Source organism: Stylophora pistillata, chromosome 11, assembly GCF_964205215.1.
Source record: "Stylophora pistillata chromosome 11, jaStyPist1.2, whole genome shotgun sequence".
NCBI classification, from domain to species: domain Eukaryota; kingdom Metazoa; phylum Cnidaria; class Anthozoa; order Scleractinia; family Pocilloporidae; genus Stylophora; species Stylophora pistillata.
The window spans coordinates 23,770,269-23,785,081 of record NC_142529.1 but is presented as its reverse complement, the minus strand read 5'-3'; the positions used below and the strand labels follow the sequence as shown (position 1 = coordinate 23,785,081).

At 38.0% G+C, this 14,813-nt stretch overlaps 1 protein-coding gene across 3 annotated transcripts in view; it reads right to left on the bottom strand.

The window, feature by feature from the left end:
• LOC111344241 (rapamycin-insensitive companion of mTOR) overlaps window positions 1–14,813 on the bottom strand; it is a 31,333-nt gene that overhangs the window by 15,710 nt on the left and 810 nt on the right. For all 3 annotated transcript variants that reach the window (XM_088738071.1, XM_088738070.1, XM_088738069.1), the window contains exons 3-23: window positions 13,979–14,076; window positions 12,238–12,299; window positions 11,515–11,646; window positions 11,088–11,154; window positions 10,566–10,692; window positions 10,228–10,301; window positions 9,491–9,586; window positions 9,297–9,364; window positions 8,441–8,508; window positions 8,034–8,116; window positions 6,837–6,924; window positions 6,540–6,630; window positions 6,355–6,421; window positions 5,687–5,767; window positions 5,238–5,338; window positions 4,538–4,637; window positions 3,652–3,720; window positions 3,280–3,321; window positions 2,274–2,333; window positions 916–962; window positions 563–698 (exon numbers count right to left, since the gene is read on the bottom strand). In XM_088738071.1, the coding sequence (XP_088594197.1) occupies window positions 563–698; window positions 916–962; window positions 2,274–2,333; window positions 3,280–3,321; window positions 3,652–3,720; window positions 4,538–4,637; window positions 5,238–5,338; window positions 5,687–5,767; window positions 6,355–6,421; window positions 6,540–6,630; window positions 6,837–6,924; window positions 8,034–8,116; window positions 8,441–8,508; window positions 9,297–9,364; window positions 9,491–9,586; window positions 10,228–10,301; window positions 10,566–10,692; window positions 11,088–11,154; window positions 11,515–11,646; window positions 12,238–12,299; window positions 13,979–14,076 (1,757 nt within the window). The remainder of the gene's footprint in view (window positions 1–562; window positions 699–915; window positions 963–2,273; window positions 2,334–3,279; window positions 3,322–3,651; window positions 3,721–4,537; window positions 4,638–5,237; window positions 5,339–5,686; window positions 5,768–6,354; window positions 6,422–6,539; window positions 6,631–6,836; window positions 6,925–8,033; window positions 8,117–8,440; window positions 8,509–9,296; window positions 9,365–9,490; window positions 9,587–10,227; window positions 10,302–10,565; window positions 10,693–11,087; window positions 11,155–11,514; window positions 11,647–12,237; window positions 12,300–13,978; window positions 14,077–14,813) is intronic.

Below are 14,813 nucleotides of genomic sequence, written 5' to 3'. Positions count from 1 at the left end.
GACAGAAGAACTGAGACTGACTGAAAGACTGAGACTGACTGAAAGACTGAGACTGACTGAAAGACTGAGAATGACTGAAAGACTGAGACTGAGTGACAGACAGACTGACACAGATAGACAGACAGACACACAGACAGATACACAGACACAGACGGACAGACAGGCAGACACGTGGACAAATAGAGACTGGCTTGATTAAAAGCCAATTATACTCTTCAATCAAACCATTGACCACTTTCATAAATGGCTGCCGGATTGATATTCTTCTGTTTAAATTTAAATTAGTCTTTCTGGCCTCGTTCTCCAGTTCAAAATTCAAAAGAATGCATTATCTCAAGCGAGGCTAGTGAGGCTAATTTGAAGTTAAACAAAAGAATATCAATCCAGTAGCCATTTTTGAAAGTGGTGTATACTATCTGAATTAACAAAGAAACAAAGAAACAAAAGAGAAACATAGACAGACAGACATTAATACATGTTCACGCTACTATGCCTGATTATTTACACATCCCCACCACAAACCTTTCACACTACTAAGTTTGGAATAAAAATTGCATCTTACATCTTCGCCATCAAGGAGGAAGTCTATGACCAGGCAGCCGACTTCAGAAAATGTTCTGGCTTGAGGGTCTGATATGTGAACCGTGCAAAAACGTTGACTACTTGGTTTGTAGAAATACAGAAGGTTTCGAATAAACCTGCAAGGAAAAGCAATGAGTTGGAACATCTGACTGATTTCGATGAATATTTCAAAAGGAAAATTCAGCAATAAAAACGCATCCTGACACTCGGAAGACCTTGTCGTAACATGGTAAGAATAAAGAAGACCCAAATTTCAGTGACTTGTCCAATCAAGGTTTTGTAGCCAGTTGCAAGACAGGTACAAGGCGATAATTTTTTTTTCTAATTACTTACTTCTGGTTTGAAGTCTCTTCCAATTTCCTCATAGTAACAGTTGGAGACTAAAACAGAAACACCCACCAAAAAAATGAGCCTGTGAGAAAACCTCATTATCGCCGTAAGACGTGCGTTTCTCAGCCCACGAGAAGATTTGAGCCAGTCGGGAAGAAGTTTACAGGGGGAATCTGGCACTAACAATTACATTTACATCACATTTATATAGCGCAGACTTCTATGTGGATATATTCAGTCGCGCTTAACAGTACCGTAAAGTTGAGATCGGACGTCAGCATTTTTATCAGGCGCCTCTGGCAGCCGCTCCAGTCCATGTAGCAATCTCACCTTCCTACCCATCCCACCCTGGGGAGGACATCCACTACACAGTAATCTCGTGCAGGGGAAATTTACGTCTTCTGCCCCTGACCCTGCAGGAGACAGGACCTACGGCTTTACGTCTGTGAGTGAAGCGTCTTGCTTCAGGACACAACGTCATGCCCCAGCCAGGAGTTGAACCTGGGCCAACCGACCCAGAGTCCAGCGCACTGACCACTGGACTACTCACGCCTCACTATGAGGCAGTGCCAGACTCCTTGCTGACCTACCACCGGCTGGCGTTGCTCAAGGACTCATACCTTCTTGCGGGCGAAAAAATCGCTCGTGTTGGGCGCTAATAATGAGGGCTATTTTCTTTTTTTAAATATAACTTTCGTGTTGTTCTAAAATTTTTTGAACACAGGTAGTAGTTACTCTAATTTTAAAATATTATACAATCCCATGTTATTGTTTTATAACAATTCTATGGAAGAAGTTTTTATTTCAATGTTCTCAAAACCTCTAGAAAAGTTTTCATCAGTAAGCACTTAAAAAAATAAATAAATAAATAAAAAAATCTTTATTTTACCCTCGGCAGTGTTTATAGCAAACAAGTGCTAGTGGGGCCGAGCAAACAACTGAAACAAATAATTCAAATTAAACCTAACATTGTTAAGAATCCCAACTGGCCGGAGGCAAACCAGTTGGATATTTACAAGCGTGGCCGAGGATTTGAACACGGAGCTACCGTGAAACAAATTCAAGTAGTAGTCAGCGCGGGACTCAAACCCGGGAGCGGTGGATTGCGAGTCCGACACGCCGGCCCCGCTGCCTCCTATAAAACCAAATGACTGGCAACCCGAATCGCGCACGATGCAAAACTTGTCCTTTCAATCACAACGTTGAGGAAACTTACCCCCCCCCCCCCCCAATCATCATGACGATAACTGGGTTTCTTTTAAATTTATGTGTGCATATGCTCTATAAACGCAATCAACTACGAACTAACACCTTGAAGTAAAGAGGAAATGATAATGATAATGATGGTTACATATATTTACCTGCAGTGTTGAACTGATGAGATGCCAGTCCCAGTTTCTGAAATCTCTTTCCATCAAAACCTGATTATTTATGTTAATTCACTTTACATTCATTATTGCAATTACGAAGATCATTGGCGGAAAGAGATGAATCAAAGAGAAAAACAATTCTGTCCATTTTTTTCCCCTACAAACGATGTACAAAAGATAACTTTTATTTATTTGTGTAATTAATTACCATGTTAGAATAGGCTGGCTAAGTTTACCCTTAAACCTGGTTTAAAATGGGGCCTTGCATAAACAATTACAATGCCAAACCACAACACCAGGAGCTACGCTACCTACTCTTTGCTGTTAGTCAGAACAGATAGGATGCACTAGGAGACGGGGCCCTATGAACAGATAGGATGCACTAGGAGACGGGGCCCTACGAACAGATAGGATGCACTAGGTAGGGTTCGTACACTTTTTCAGGCCAAAGATTCAAGGACTTTTCAAGGACTTTCCAGGACCCTACTTAATAGAAATTTCAAGGACTTCTTGTAATGACAATTTTATCTCAAAACCAAGAAAAATGTTTCTGTTGACATCTATGTTTTGGGTTTAACGATGGTGCAAAACAAAAGCAGATATGTTTCGATGCTGTTCAATAAAAAATCAAGGACTTTCAAGGACCCAAAACGAAATTCAAGTACTTTCAAGGCCTTGAAATTGGCCTCCTGAAATTCAAGGGTTTTCAAGGGTTTTCAAGACGCGTACGAACCCTGACTGGGAGACAGGGCCTACGGTTTATCATCCTTATCCGAGGATACTAGAAAGTTTAACTATAAACGAATGACGTAGAAAAGCATTTCATTCTCTTCACTTATCTCAAGACCTTTAATATTAGTCCGGTCTGGGGCTCAAACCCTCGACCTCTTGCAAGGCAGTCCGGCGCTTTCCAACATGATTTAACTAAGCAGTTCACAGATGAATTATATATGGTGCCATTAACTTCCATATGAAGGCTGATAATTGTTCAGATTACCTGTGTGTCTCGCAGGGACGAGAATAGTGGATCATCAAGCTCCTGCCAAAAAAAAAAAAAATGATGAAACAACTAAACTGGTTGGAAGTTTTAATCGAAGGGGAGTGACTACATTTTGATGATAAGCTCAAAGACAACTACTACTACAACGAGTTAATAGACAGTTTTGGTACAAACGTTATTCAATCCCATCACATCTCAGACTTTAGATGAACACATGAGCAAATGGATTTCAGAGGAAGCTTGAAATTTTCTTCACATACTTTCTACCTTAAGATGCTAGAGATGTATTCTTGAAAAAACGCACCCAACGGAATTAATAACAGTTTTATATCAAACGTAGCAAATCGAATTAATAACAGCAAAACTTACTTTGTTTAAACAAGCCTTCAGCCTGTCTCTGTGCAGTTTGTCTTTAACTTTGGGCTCCAGAGTGTGAGCCTGTGAACAAAGATAAAACCAATTACTGCCGCCTTGCAAGAGTTAGTAAAAGGCTCTCAAAAGGACCATAATCTGGATCCTCTGATTAGAAACTTTTAGTCCAGTTTCTGACAACTCATCGAAAAATTGGATCTGAATGTCCACATTTTTTTTTTTTTTTTCAACATTAAAGAAGAGATGCTTTTCCTTGGCAAGTAGCACCTATTTATCTGGGCCCAGAATGATCCAATCATTCTGGTGAGGGCAAGATGTAAGATATCGTTTTCCCTCGTGATTAAAGATGTCTGTTTTGGGTTAAAGGTAACAAAAAGAATTCTATTTCAGTTGTCACAGGGTTTATTTACTAACAAAGGTTTACCTTGTACTCGCCTTAATTTGTTACTACAAGAAGTAATTGCAGTTTCCTGTGTCACTTAAAAATAGCCTATCAGATCCTAGGAAACTAACAATGATTTTAACCAAATTTAAATTCATTCAGGATCAAAGCAAGCACAGACGGCAAAGCATTTGGGAGAGATTCAGGATGCTCAGTTTTAGGTAAAGGCTGTTGTGTCGACTGACGCGTTGGCCGACGCGTTTGTTGATCTTACCAACGCGTAGGTAGTGTGTCGATGATGTGTGAGTAGTGTGTCGGGACTGTGTCGGTGGAGCGTCGGTAGTATGTCGGGAGCGTGTGGGAGGTGTGTCGGGAGCGTGTGGGAGGTGTGTCGGTAGTGCGTCGACCGACGCGTTGCCGACGCGTTGGTGGGATGGGATTCTTTAATTTAACCCAGTTTTAGTAACGTTGCCTCAGTACTGGTGGACGCAGCATAAGTACCTTAGAAACAATACGGCTCAGATAAAGGCTACACGGAACAAGGCCTCTTTTCTTGGTCTGATGAAGACGATCCAAGCAATTCACTGCTATACTAGCACGGCTGAAATAAAATAAATTATTGACTATTAACCCATTGGCTTGAAGAACTGAAAAAAAAAAAAAACCCGATTTTTATTGAAACAATTATTACCAATACATTCCCGATGCCAAATCTAACAAAAAGAAAATATTTTATCGATACTGTCATGATGCGATGTTAGATTCGCGTATGTGTAACATTTTAAAAGAGGCCATCAGCAAGGGGAATTTTAAAAGCATTCAGATTTCTGGACTGATGCGTAAGCGGCCTAAAACAGACAAATCTTTGACAGCTGGGTGCAGGCACGCATGAAGAGGACTAAATACGAGACCAGTCATTATTATTTTATTGCAGGGGGGGGGGGCGGAGGATTTCGGGGGGATCAAATGGTTTTAAGGGAGGGAATGGAGGGGAATCAGTTGTCGCCAATAGAGTATAAAAAGGTGAGTATAACAAAATTGAGAGAAGGATCAACAGAATATTACAGAGCCCTAGGGAGGGGGAGGGGGGGGAGGAGGGGGAATAGGTGAGTTGACAAAATTTTCTAACTACACCCCACTTCGGAAAAAAAAACAATGACTGATCCGAAGATGACATTATTCTTGATGACGAAGCAATTACCTTCTCTCTTCTATGGTAACTTCAAACAGAGAAGCTGTGTTCACCAACATAGGTACACAATGGGTGTGACTGCTGCACTCAGGGGGGAGGAGTGTGTTCGCCTGGCAAGAAACACCCAAGAGTTACTGTTATAACGAGGCATACAAGGTCAGGGTTGTCACTAAGCAACAACTGCCTGCCAAATTAGCCGCATGAAAAAAGTACTGATGGCCGACTGAATTTTTGGCTAGTGATCGCTTGGTGAAGCAAAACTGGTACTGGGGTTATAAAGTTACAATCATTTGATAACCAATGCTATCTCTAAAACCGCCTCACTTCAGATTTCAGCAAACAGCCTTATATCTTAGCCATATATTCAAAAAAGGCACGAAAGACTCACTTAGACGCTTTTTTGTAGAAAAAGAAAAGTTGAATTATAAATATGAGGTTTGAAAAGGGAATTTATTTACCAAATGAAGCAGCTCGCCAAGTAGAATAGTGGCTCTGACTGAGAGGAATGGATCCGATGATGTTATAACTTCAACAAGACTCTGTAATGGAGGAAATCACGTACAAGTTACAATGTAGTTACTGATGTGTTTTTACGATTCATATTTTAATTTATCATAAAGCACAAACAGTTTGTGCCTCTTTCTTAAGCTACATGCACTTCCAAGTTGAAGCACTTTAACAGAATATTGAGGACCAAAATCAGAGTTACAGAGAACAAACGAAAAAAAAGCCAAAAAGGTCAAAGACAACTAGAAATGAAAAATTGGAATGACAATTATAATAATAATACTGCTAATGATAACTATAATAATAAAACAATAACATTCTGGGCCATAAATCTAAGCAGAAAAAAAAAAAACCTGATTTGTATACTAACTAACAGAATAGTCCTCAAACTGGATGAGCAAGAAGTATTATTGACTGAAAAAAGAGTTGAAGTTTTTGCAAACAATAACAATACGGTAAACCGAAAAAAAGATGAGTAATTAAGGATTACTTTCAACACACACTAGTTTGAAAATCACAGACTTGTAATTATCTAGAATAAAACAAAATTAAAAAAATGGACATCAACTGTCTTTCAACCTGTGAGTATAAGAGATAACTAAAAACAAATTTGAAATACCTCAAATAATCCAGCATTCATGAAAGCGGCTAACACTAGGGCTATGTAATTCTTCACAAGGTTTGTTCTGTCAAACAAACAACAGATTTGAATCCTAATGATTATTCATTCTTGTTAGCATTTTTCTTAGAACCACTCAAACACGAAGCCTATGAACACCAGAAAAACTAAAAAAGTCCTTTTACCTTCCAGTTGCCCTGTGGGGCAGAAGTGCCTTTGCTTCTTCTGCCACAAACCCCTCAGATAATTTCCAGGCATCCTGCATTTGACAAGGATCTGAAGAAATAAAGCATCGAGACTTGTACAAATCACTTTTGATCCTGACCCTCATGCAATTGGCAATGTTTGTACATGTGTACATGTACTACCAAGTGCTAGTTGTCAAGTGCTTGTCGCATAAGGATTATGCCCTCTGGGACTTAAAACTGTTTTAAAAACTCAAACTGAAATCAAGTAAGTTGACTAAAATTTATAAACCTTACCAACACTTAGAAGAGCAATACTAAAGTCATCTGTCCAATCAGGCTCCTTGAGCTGAAATATCTCAAATACAATGTCCATGATGCCCTTCTGTTGGCAAAGGAAAAGAAAAAAATTTAAGATCCAAACGTACAGCTAGCTGCATAGTAAACCATAAGTCACACCCAGCAACTAGCACTTGGTAGGGTTCTCAGTAGAAGCCAGCAACCGGCGAATTCTGCCGCCTGTCAAGATGAAAGTAGCTGCCTGTACTGGCAATGAAAATAATTTGCCTTTGTGTGCCAAATTTCTTCAATAAAGTATAAATGGGTATTCAAGAAGTATTCTTGAATTTTCTGCTTAGGAACCCACTAACACGCTTTCATTCTTTAGTAACCGGAGTGCCACTGTCGCAAATTATTCTACGGTTGTTACGGTTGATCCTTGTGGCCTTTATCACCTTTATCAATCGCATCAACGTGTCAGTCATGAAATGCCCATGTTTGAATAAACCACAGCGAATTTGTGCACGCTGACAAGCTATATTTTTCATTGCAAACGGAAGAAGTCCTTGGCCCTTTGTGGTTATTATAATTGTATTAAGCTGCTGCAGTGATTATTACAAGAACAATATAACTAATTTCACAGGTGACATACATTTCTTGTCAATGTAAATCAATATTTACAAAGTACAACTAGTAAAGTTCGTTTTATGCATGTGTTTGAGGCTTAAATACAAAAGTCGGTGCCCCAAAATGCAGAAACCGTATCTCTGGAAACATAGAATTTCAAAATTTTCCAGGGGGGCATGCCCCTGGATCCCTCTAGAAGCTTGGCCCCCCCCCAGGCCTCGCCTCAGCCCTCTGGGCTGAGGTTTAGCCACCTGTAATTACTTCTTGGCAGTCTGACTAAAAAACTACTGAGAACCCTGACTTGGTAAGCCCCCCCTCCCCCCAAGAAGGTAAAACAACAAAGGTCAAGGAGTTGTTAAATGCTTGTGACTTAAATGGATATTCTAAAATTAGGTTTCCAAGTAAGAACTGGAACTGAGTAATTTATTTTTCCGTATATAATGAAGTAATAGGCAATAATGGTTCCAGTCCTTACTTGGAAACCTGATTTTTGAGTATTCTGCCACTTAAGTCACAACTGTTGTTAAATATCAAAACTATTGCGTAAGAAAAGGAGAACTTCCTGATCTGTGCTCAGTAAAATCTTACCCTAACATCAGAATTTGGCAAACAAAACACACCCAGCAAGGACTGAACTCCTTTACCATCAGGACGGCAAAGGCTAATCACACCTGTAGGCACCAAAAAGAATACAAAAATAAATAAATAAATAAACAAATGATGCAAATAGAGAAAGATATGGATTAGGGAATTAATGGTTAATCCAAAACCAAAGTCTTCAAACTAACATTATAAGAATTGCATTGCAAACAGGAACTTGAGGAGAATTACTATTAGTACTGATAAACTAAAAAAAAAAAATTAAGTGAATTAGAAATCAGTCTTATAGCCTGATGATTATCAACAGTTGTTAAATAATATGTTCACTTTTCCTTGCATCATAAATGCATTTAAGAAATGAGAATTAAGATCATTATCAACTGTGGGATACTGACCTGACCAGGATCTAAAAATAGTAACAATGGCCATTTTACTGGCTTGCAAACGGCTTGCCCTGTCCTCCCTACAGTTAATTAGCAAAAAAAATAAAATGAAGCATGATTGAACAAAAACAAATTGAAATAATTCTCAACTCAAATATGCATGTATATGTTGTAGTTCAATTTTATGCTTGGTTCAAAATTTATTTTCCTTAATTTGTTCTCCAAGTCATGTTAATGTATGATAATGAGTTTGAAACAAAGGAAAATAAAATTTTGAACCAAGGATAAAATTGAACTACAACACATATACCAGAAACATGTTTTGGAGATCAGTATCTGGGCCACTGCACACTCACCCCTCTCCTAACCCAACAACGGTCAACTGATAGCAAGGTGGGGTTAATTTTGGGTTAGGGGAGGGGTGGGTGCTCATTTTATTAGGTACTTAATATATTAATCCCATGTCTACATCTTAAAACCCTAAAAGAGCTTCAACTTCGTTTAGCCAGTCCCAAAACAGAACATACTGTAGCTCCCAATCAACAGCTGGAAAATCCCAACAAACCAGCAAAGAGCCTACACGCCTGGTGCTTGTCCATCCTAGTTAGATTGGATTTTGAAGGGAAATACCGAAGGGAAAACAGAGGGACAGGAAGCGCACTTGAAAGCAAATGTTAAAACTGCTGAAGACCGCTAGGAGACAACTGTTAACAAACTGGGCAAGAACTCAAGGATCCAGTTGTAAGAGCACTGCAACAGTCTACACAAGACTGTACTATTGAGACTGACTGCTGACGAAAACAACCCAAAAAGCTTCTAGCAACTAACTTAATATAGTTATTGTTAATCTGGTGAGACATAAATTTACCTCAAATGTGTTTCTGGTGTGTCAGGATTGTGCCTATAGTGCAAGTCAGTGAATGGAGCTAAAACAGACTGCATAAAGAAAAAGTGTTGTCTTAGGAAATAATACAAAAAAAAAAAAAAAAATCAAATAACTCAAAACAAAAACATACATACACTGTATGGTCATAAGTAAAATAATTGATAAACTTTATGTACCTCTAATCCGACATCTGAACGGACGTACAGCCGTGATTCTGGATTGTTCAACAAGTATAATAAAGTGGCCATTAAAGATTCATTGAATCTTTGCATCTAAAAAGAAAAATTCCCCATCAGAGCTGCACATTGTTCGCAATTAAGTTTGTACTTTGAGCCAAGTGACCCACCCGTCTGAACCTTATTCCACTTTCCTTAGCATGTACATGTAGTGACTAAGAGTATCACTTCTCCCCCCTGGATGGAATACTAGTCAGTCAAGTTTTCAGGGAAGCCTGATGAAATTCTGGGGGACTAACCTTGCTATGTACTGCCATCCTATTCAAGGGGGAGCAGTAATACTCCTAGTTGCTTCATGACTTGGAAACTGGGATAAAAACTCCTGCTAAAATGGCCACTTAGCTTGAGTGTAAACTTCACCTATTTTACCACTACTAATTGAAAGTAGAAAATGACTATCTAAAGAAACTTGTCTGTGTTATGGTGTTAGAGAATTGAATCAGTTAAGTGTTAATGGAGCAGGTTTCCAGATGAAGATATGCAATTCCCATAGTGGAGATATAAGAGGTATATGTAGCATGGGTTCCTGTTTTGAAGAGTAGTTTTTTTTTTTTTTTTAAGTGACATTGAAAGTCTCTTTCAGTTGGCCGTTTTAGTCCATCGGTGATTTCTTTGCATATGGACACAACAGCCTGAAGGTTTACTGTCTCATCAAATAAAAAGCAATGCAACCATACCTGCGAATCCAGTACATTTCTTATGATAGTATTGATTCCACCACAGTATGATGCTGTCTGAATACTTTTTATAGCTGTAAAAGGAAATGAAAAGCTAATTACAACCTATACATGGTTGACAATGTATTTGACAATGTACATGTGTATCCTCACCATTCCATGTCCAATGTAACATGAACTGACAACATTGCACCTTCAGGGCTTGAAACTAACTTTTAAACTTACCAGCCAAGTAGTTCTCTATTGATACTCATGTTGCACAATGCTCTAATTTGCTTTTGGTTATTAACTTAAAAGAAGAAAAAAAATTATGTCAAAGAGTTTTTACTGTTACTTACCAAGTTCACAGAGGGTGGCAACACAAGCTTTGCGTAACCTGTCAGCATCATCGCCTTCATCATTGCCAATTGACACAAGAGTTGCTGCCATAGACATAGGACACAGATGAGGACTAACAGCAATTATCTGGCAAAGAACAAACGTAAAGTCCTGAACTGTTATTGACGATGAAAAAGGTAAGGTCTACTTTTGAGCATAACGGCCCATACTGCGTGAGTTAGGTTTTCCCGATTTCCATAGCAAGGAGAAACTAGGTGTACGATATAACACCCCTGCCCCTCCTGGGATGGGATACCAGTCCATCACAGGTTATTCCGACCCACCATTTTCTCAGGCCTCAGTAACAGTCCACTTTTATATGTACCAGTACCCTTTAATACTCCAACGGTTCAGAAAGGCACTGGGAAACTTTGGCTTCTTGTTAAGACCATAACACAAACAATACATGCAACACCGTATAATTATAATGACAAAAAAGGTTGGCAGCTGTTAACTGTAAGCTGTAAGAATCGTTACAAAACCTTTCGAATGAATCTCAATGCTTGCACACGTTCCACCTCAAAGGCATTGTGAACCATGTCCATTGACCTTGAAAAAGGGAAAAAAATAAATTAAAAGAACACATTCAAGTAAGTTGAAATTACTGATAATAATTAAAGTCTCTCCTTTGTTTTCCACTTTGATTATCTAAACTTATAACATGAAATTTATGACATTGACAAAGATATGTGGAAACACTTTATTTTTGCTATCATTATCATGGTAATGAAGGCATTTAGTTCATCTACAGCCACTTGGAGATAAGCAGTGCTTTGCTAACCTCTGAGAATCTAAGCCAATCAGCATGTGGCAAAAGCAATATTTGCTCCATTGGTACATGAATGTCTATAATAATCCACCTTTTACATTTTACAATTTGCCAAAGTCCCAATATAAGGTAGATGTTACCTGACAATGAAGATGTCAATCCTAAATTCAAGTATTTTAGAAAGAGTTTTTTCATCATAAAATAGATGACGAAATGCTCGCAGTCCTGCTGCTCTGAGTTCTTTTGCTGCTGAAACTAGTGGAAGCATTAAGCTGAGGACAAGAGAATGAAAAAGATATGAAATAAAGTTACTGAATACCTTCAAACTGGAGACCTCATCTATCAAGCAAGGTTGAATTTCTAGGCTTTTGCATGATAGTGTTAAATATGGTATTGATTTATAGACGAATGCAGACACACTCTTATTTTGCTTGCATTTTTCATAATCTTTTCTGTGTCTTTTGTATGCTTCGCACTTTTAGCATTTCTAGTGTAGTGAACTCTCCATAAGTCAAAACAGTCAGTCTGAGTCGTATATAAGAACGATCCTTCGCAGTAAAGCACTATTTGAGCAATAGTGGAAATAGTGGAAATTAATTTGATGGCCTGCTCCCAGTTGGCTTGTTAGCTCAATTGGTAGAGCGCTGCACTAGTATCGCAGAGGTCAGTGGTTCGAATCCCGTACAGGCCTGAAATTTTTTTCAGGTCTGATTTCCACTATTGCTCAAATAGTGCTTTACTGCGAAGGATCGTTCTTATATACGTCTCATAACCGCAGTTCACTCATATGTTTCATATTTTTGTTGTTAGTCAGTCTGAGTGTTTAAAAGATACAAAAAATATATTTTTTACTAAAAACATACCATTTAATGATATCTTCCAGAGAGTAACCAAAGTTGGCATTCTCACCAACACTTTGAATTAACTATACAAAAAAAAAGAATGACACATGATTGTAACCGAAAAGCTCACTGATTTCAAATTTTTCGGATAGATCATTCCCGGTTGCAGCTCCAGCACTTTGGAATGCATTACCGCGTGAGATTCATTCTATTACAGATCTAGGGATTTCTAAGTGCCACCTGAAAATGCACCTCTTTAAGGAAGTTTTTTATTAATTTTTATTAAAAATTTTATCATGATAGTTGCTAGTATCTTAACATAATTTATGTTGTATGCTTCAATTTTATCATAGTATATTTTTAATAATTATTATTGAGATGTAATGCACACTTGATCATTTCATGGAAAGTGCACAACATAAGAATTAAATTATTATTATAATTATCATTATCATTAACTGCACCATGAATAACAGGCCTTTTCTTGCTGCTAAGAAATTAATTCTTATGCACTGAAACACTATTTTCCAAATTACCACCTTATTCTCGTTCACATCATAGCTAGGCTAAACATGTTTTCAAGCTATTTTTTTATAACTTAACAAATAAACAATCATTTTTTAGTGTAATCTGTACTCTTATTGACAATGATATACATCACCACAGTGGTCACTGCGTGATCTGTTAAGAGACACATTGACCGAAGCAGCGTTGCCTGTACCCTTATCAACAATGGCAAATCGGCCAATCAGATTGTGGTATTACTACCAATTGTGATAAAAATATTTTAAGTTGTGGTGACTTCAAAGAAGCTGATAAATTGCTTAAACACACAAATTCGACTTCAAATTTAGGCTTTAAAGTTAGTGAAGACTTTAAACCTATGATAGAAAATTGAGTTTTTTTCTTTTTTTGCAGTTTGTTGTTTCTAATTTTCATTCATCTAAACTTGGCCTATCGAAATATATTTTATTGGTGTTTAACCCTAAGATTGGTAAGCATATTCTCCATACTTTTCTCAATACATTTTCATGGGTATACTGACACTGAAAATCTGTTCAACAATTAGGAGCTCCTCTGGTGGGTAATCATTTCCTAAATAATCTCGTTACCTTTATGTTTGATTCAACAGTGATACTTTAAGGAGAAATAAAAAGCCAATCACAATGGTGGGTTAAATGGGTTAAGATGTAAAAGTCAGGCAGTAAACTTGAGGTAGAATCTACCTACTAGAGAAATGAGGAAAGCACTTTTTTTTTTTGTTGCTTTAAAAATATTTCATGTTCTTTTAATTTTTAATGTTGATTTGAATAACCTTTATTTTTAAGAGGATGACACAAATTGCTTTTAAAAGTATTCTCCCTAGTGGGGAGAATACTTTCAAAAGTAAAACACCCACCCATCCCCCCCCCCCCAGGGGAGGACATCCATCACACAGTAATCTTGTTTGTGGGAAATTAACGTCTCCTAACCCCAAACCTGCAGGAGACGGGACCTCCATTTATTCGTCCTTATCTGAGAAGACTAGAATATCTAACCATTTCTTGATGTTACAGAAAGGTAGCAAATTCTTCTCAATTATTTTAAGACCTTGAGTGTTGGTCCGGCCAGGGCTCAAACCCTCGACCTCCTGCACAACAGTCCAGCGCTCTATCCATTGAGCTACCTGGGAGGTTAGCTCAATGGATAGAGCGGGAGATCATGATAATTACCACAAGAAGAAGGAAAAAATCACAAATCAAACTACTTTGTATGCATGTACCTTTGTAAAGTTATTAATATGACCCATTCTTTTTGTTGTTGACATCATTTCTTTACTGGTGATTTGGTCTAAGAGGTCTTTCATGTTAGCAGCAGGATCTGTCACAAAAATACAAGAAAGGCCAAAGGAATCTGATAAGCTTTGATTTACCTCTATAAGTATAAGCGCTTCCTCTGCATAAATTTCTTATTCTACCAAAATAATCGCACATCCAGGACTCGACAGTAACAGTAGCCAACTAGCCCCAGACTAGTAGGAAATTAATTCAGTTTTGACTAAGGGTTTTCAATTTCTACAAGCCAGTTTGGCCAGTAAACAAACTGAAATTGTTGTAACATCTACGATATCACTAGCCACTTGGCTAGTAAGTTGAAAAGTTAATGCGGAGCCCTTGCACCTCCCCATAACGATTCAAAGTATTTAATCCTTAAACTCGCAAGATCAAATTGTTAATTCTCCTCTCTAGCTGCTATACATTTCCTTGTAAATCAGTTATGAGAATTTACTCTTAGATCAAGATAAAAACTTATTCCTGTTAAGTTTTAGTATTCTCATTAATTGTTTGCTGGATAAGGCATGGCTATTGTTGGGAGAAGTCATATGATAATCTCTCCTTGGAATTAACAGATTAAAACAGTTTAAGAGCAATAAATAAATCTTTAGAATTAAGAAAAAAAGATATAAAAGATTGATGCATTATGCTAGATAATTTTCCTCACACCCATACCACCCCTTCCATAAGTTTCCAAACTTCCCATCTCAAGGACAACCTCTGATGTCCCCACCCCGACCCCCCACACCAAAATCACACCAGTAAGCCTAGTGCCTAGTGATA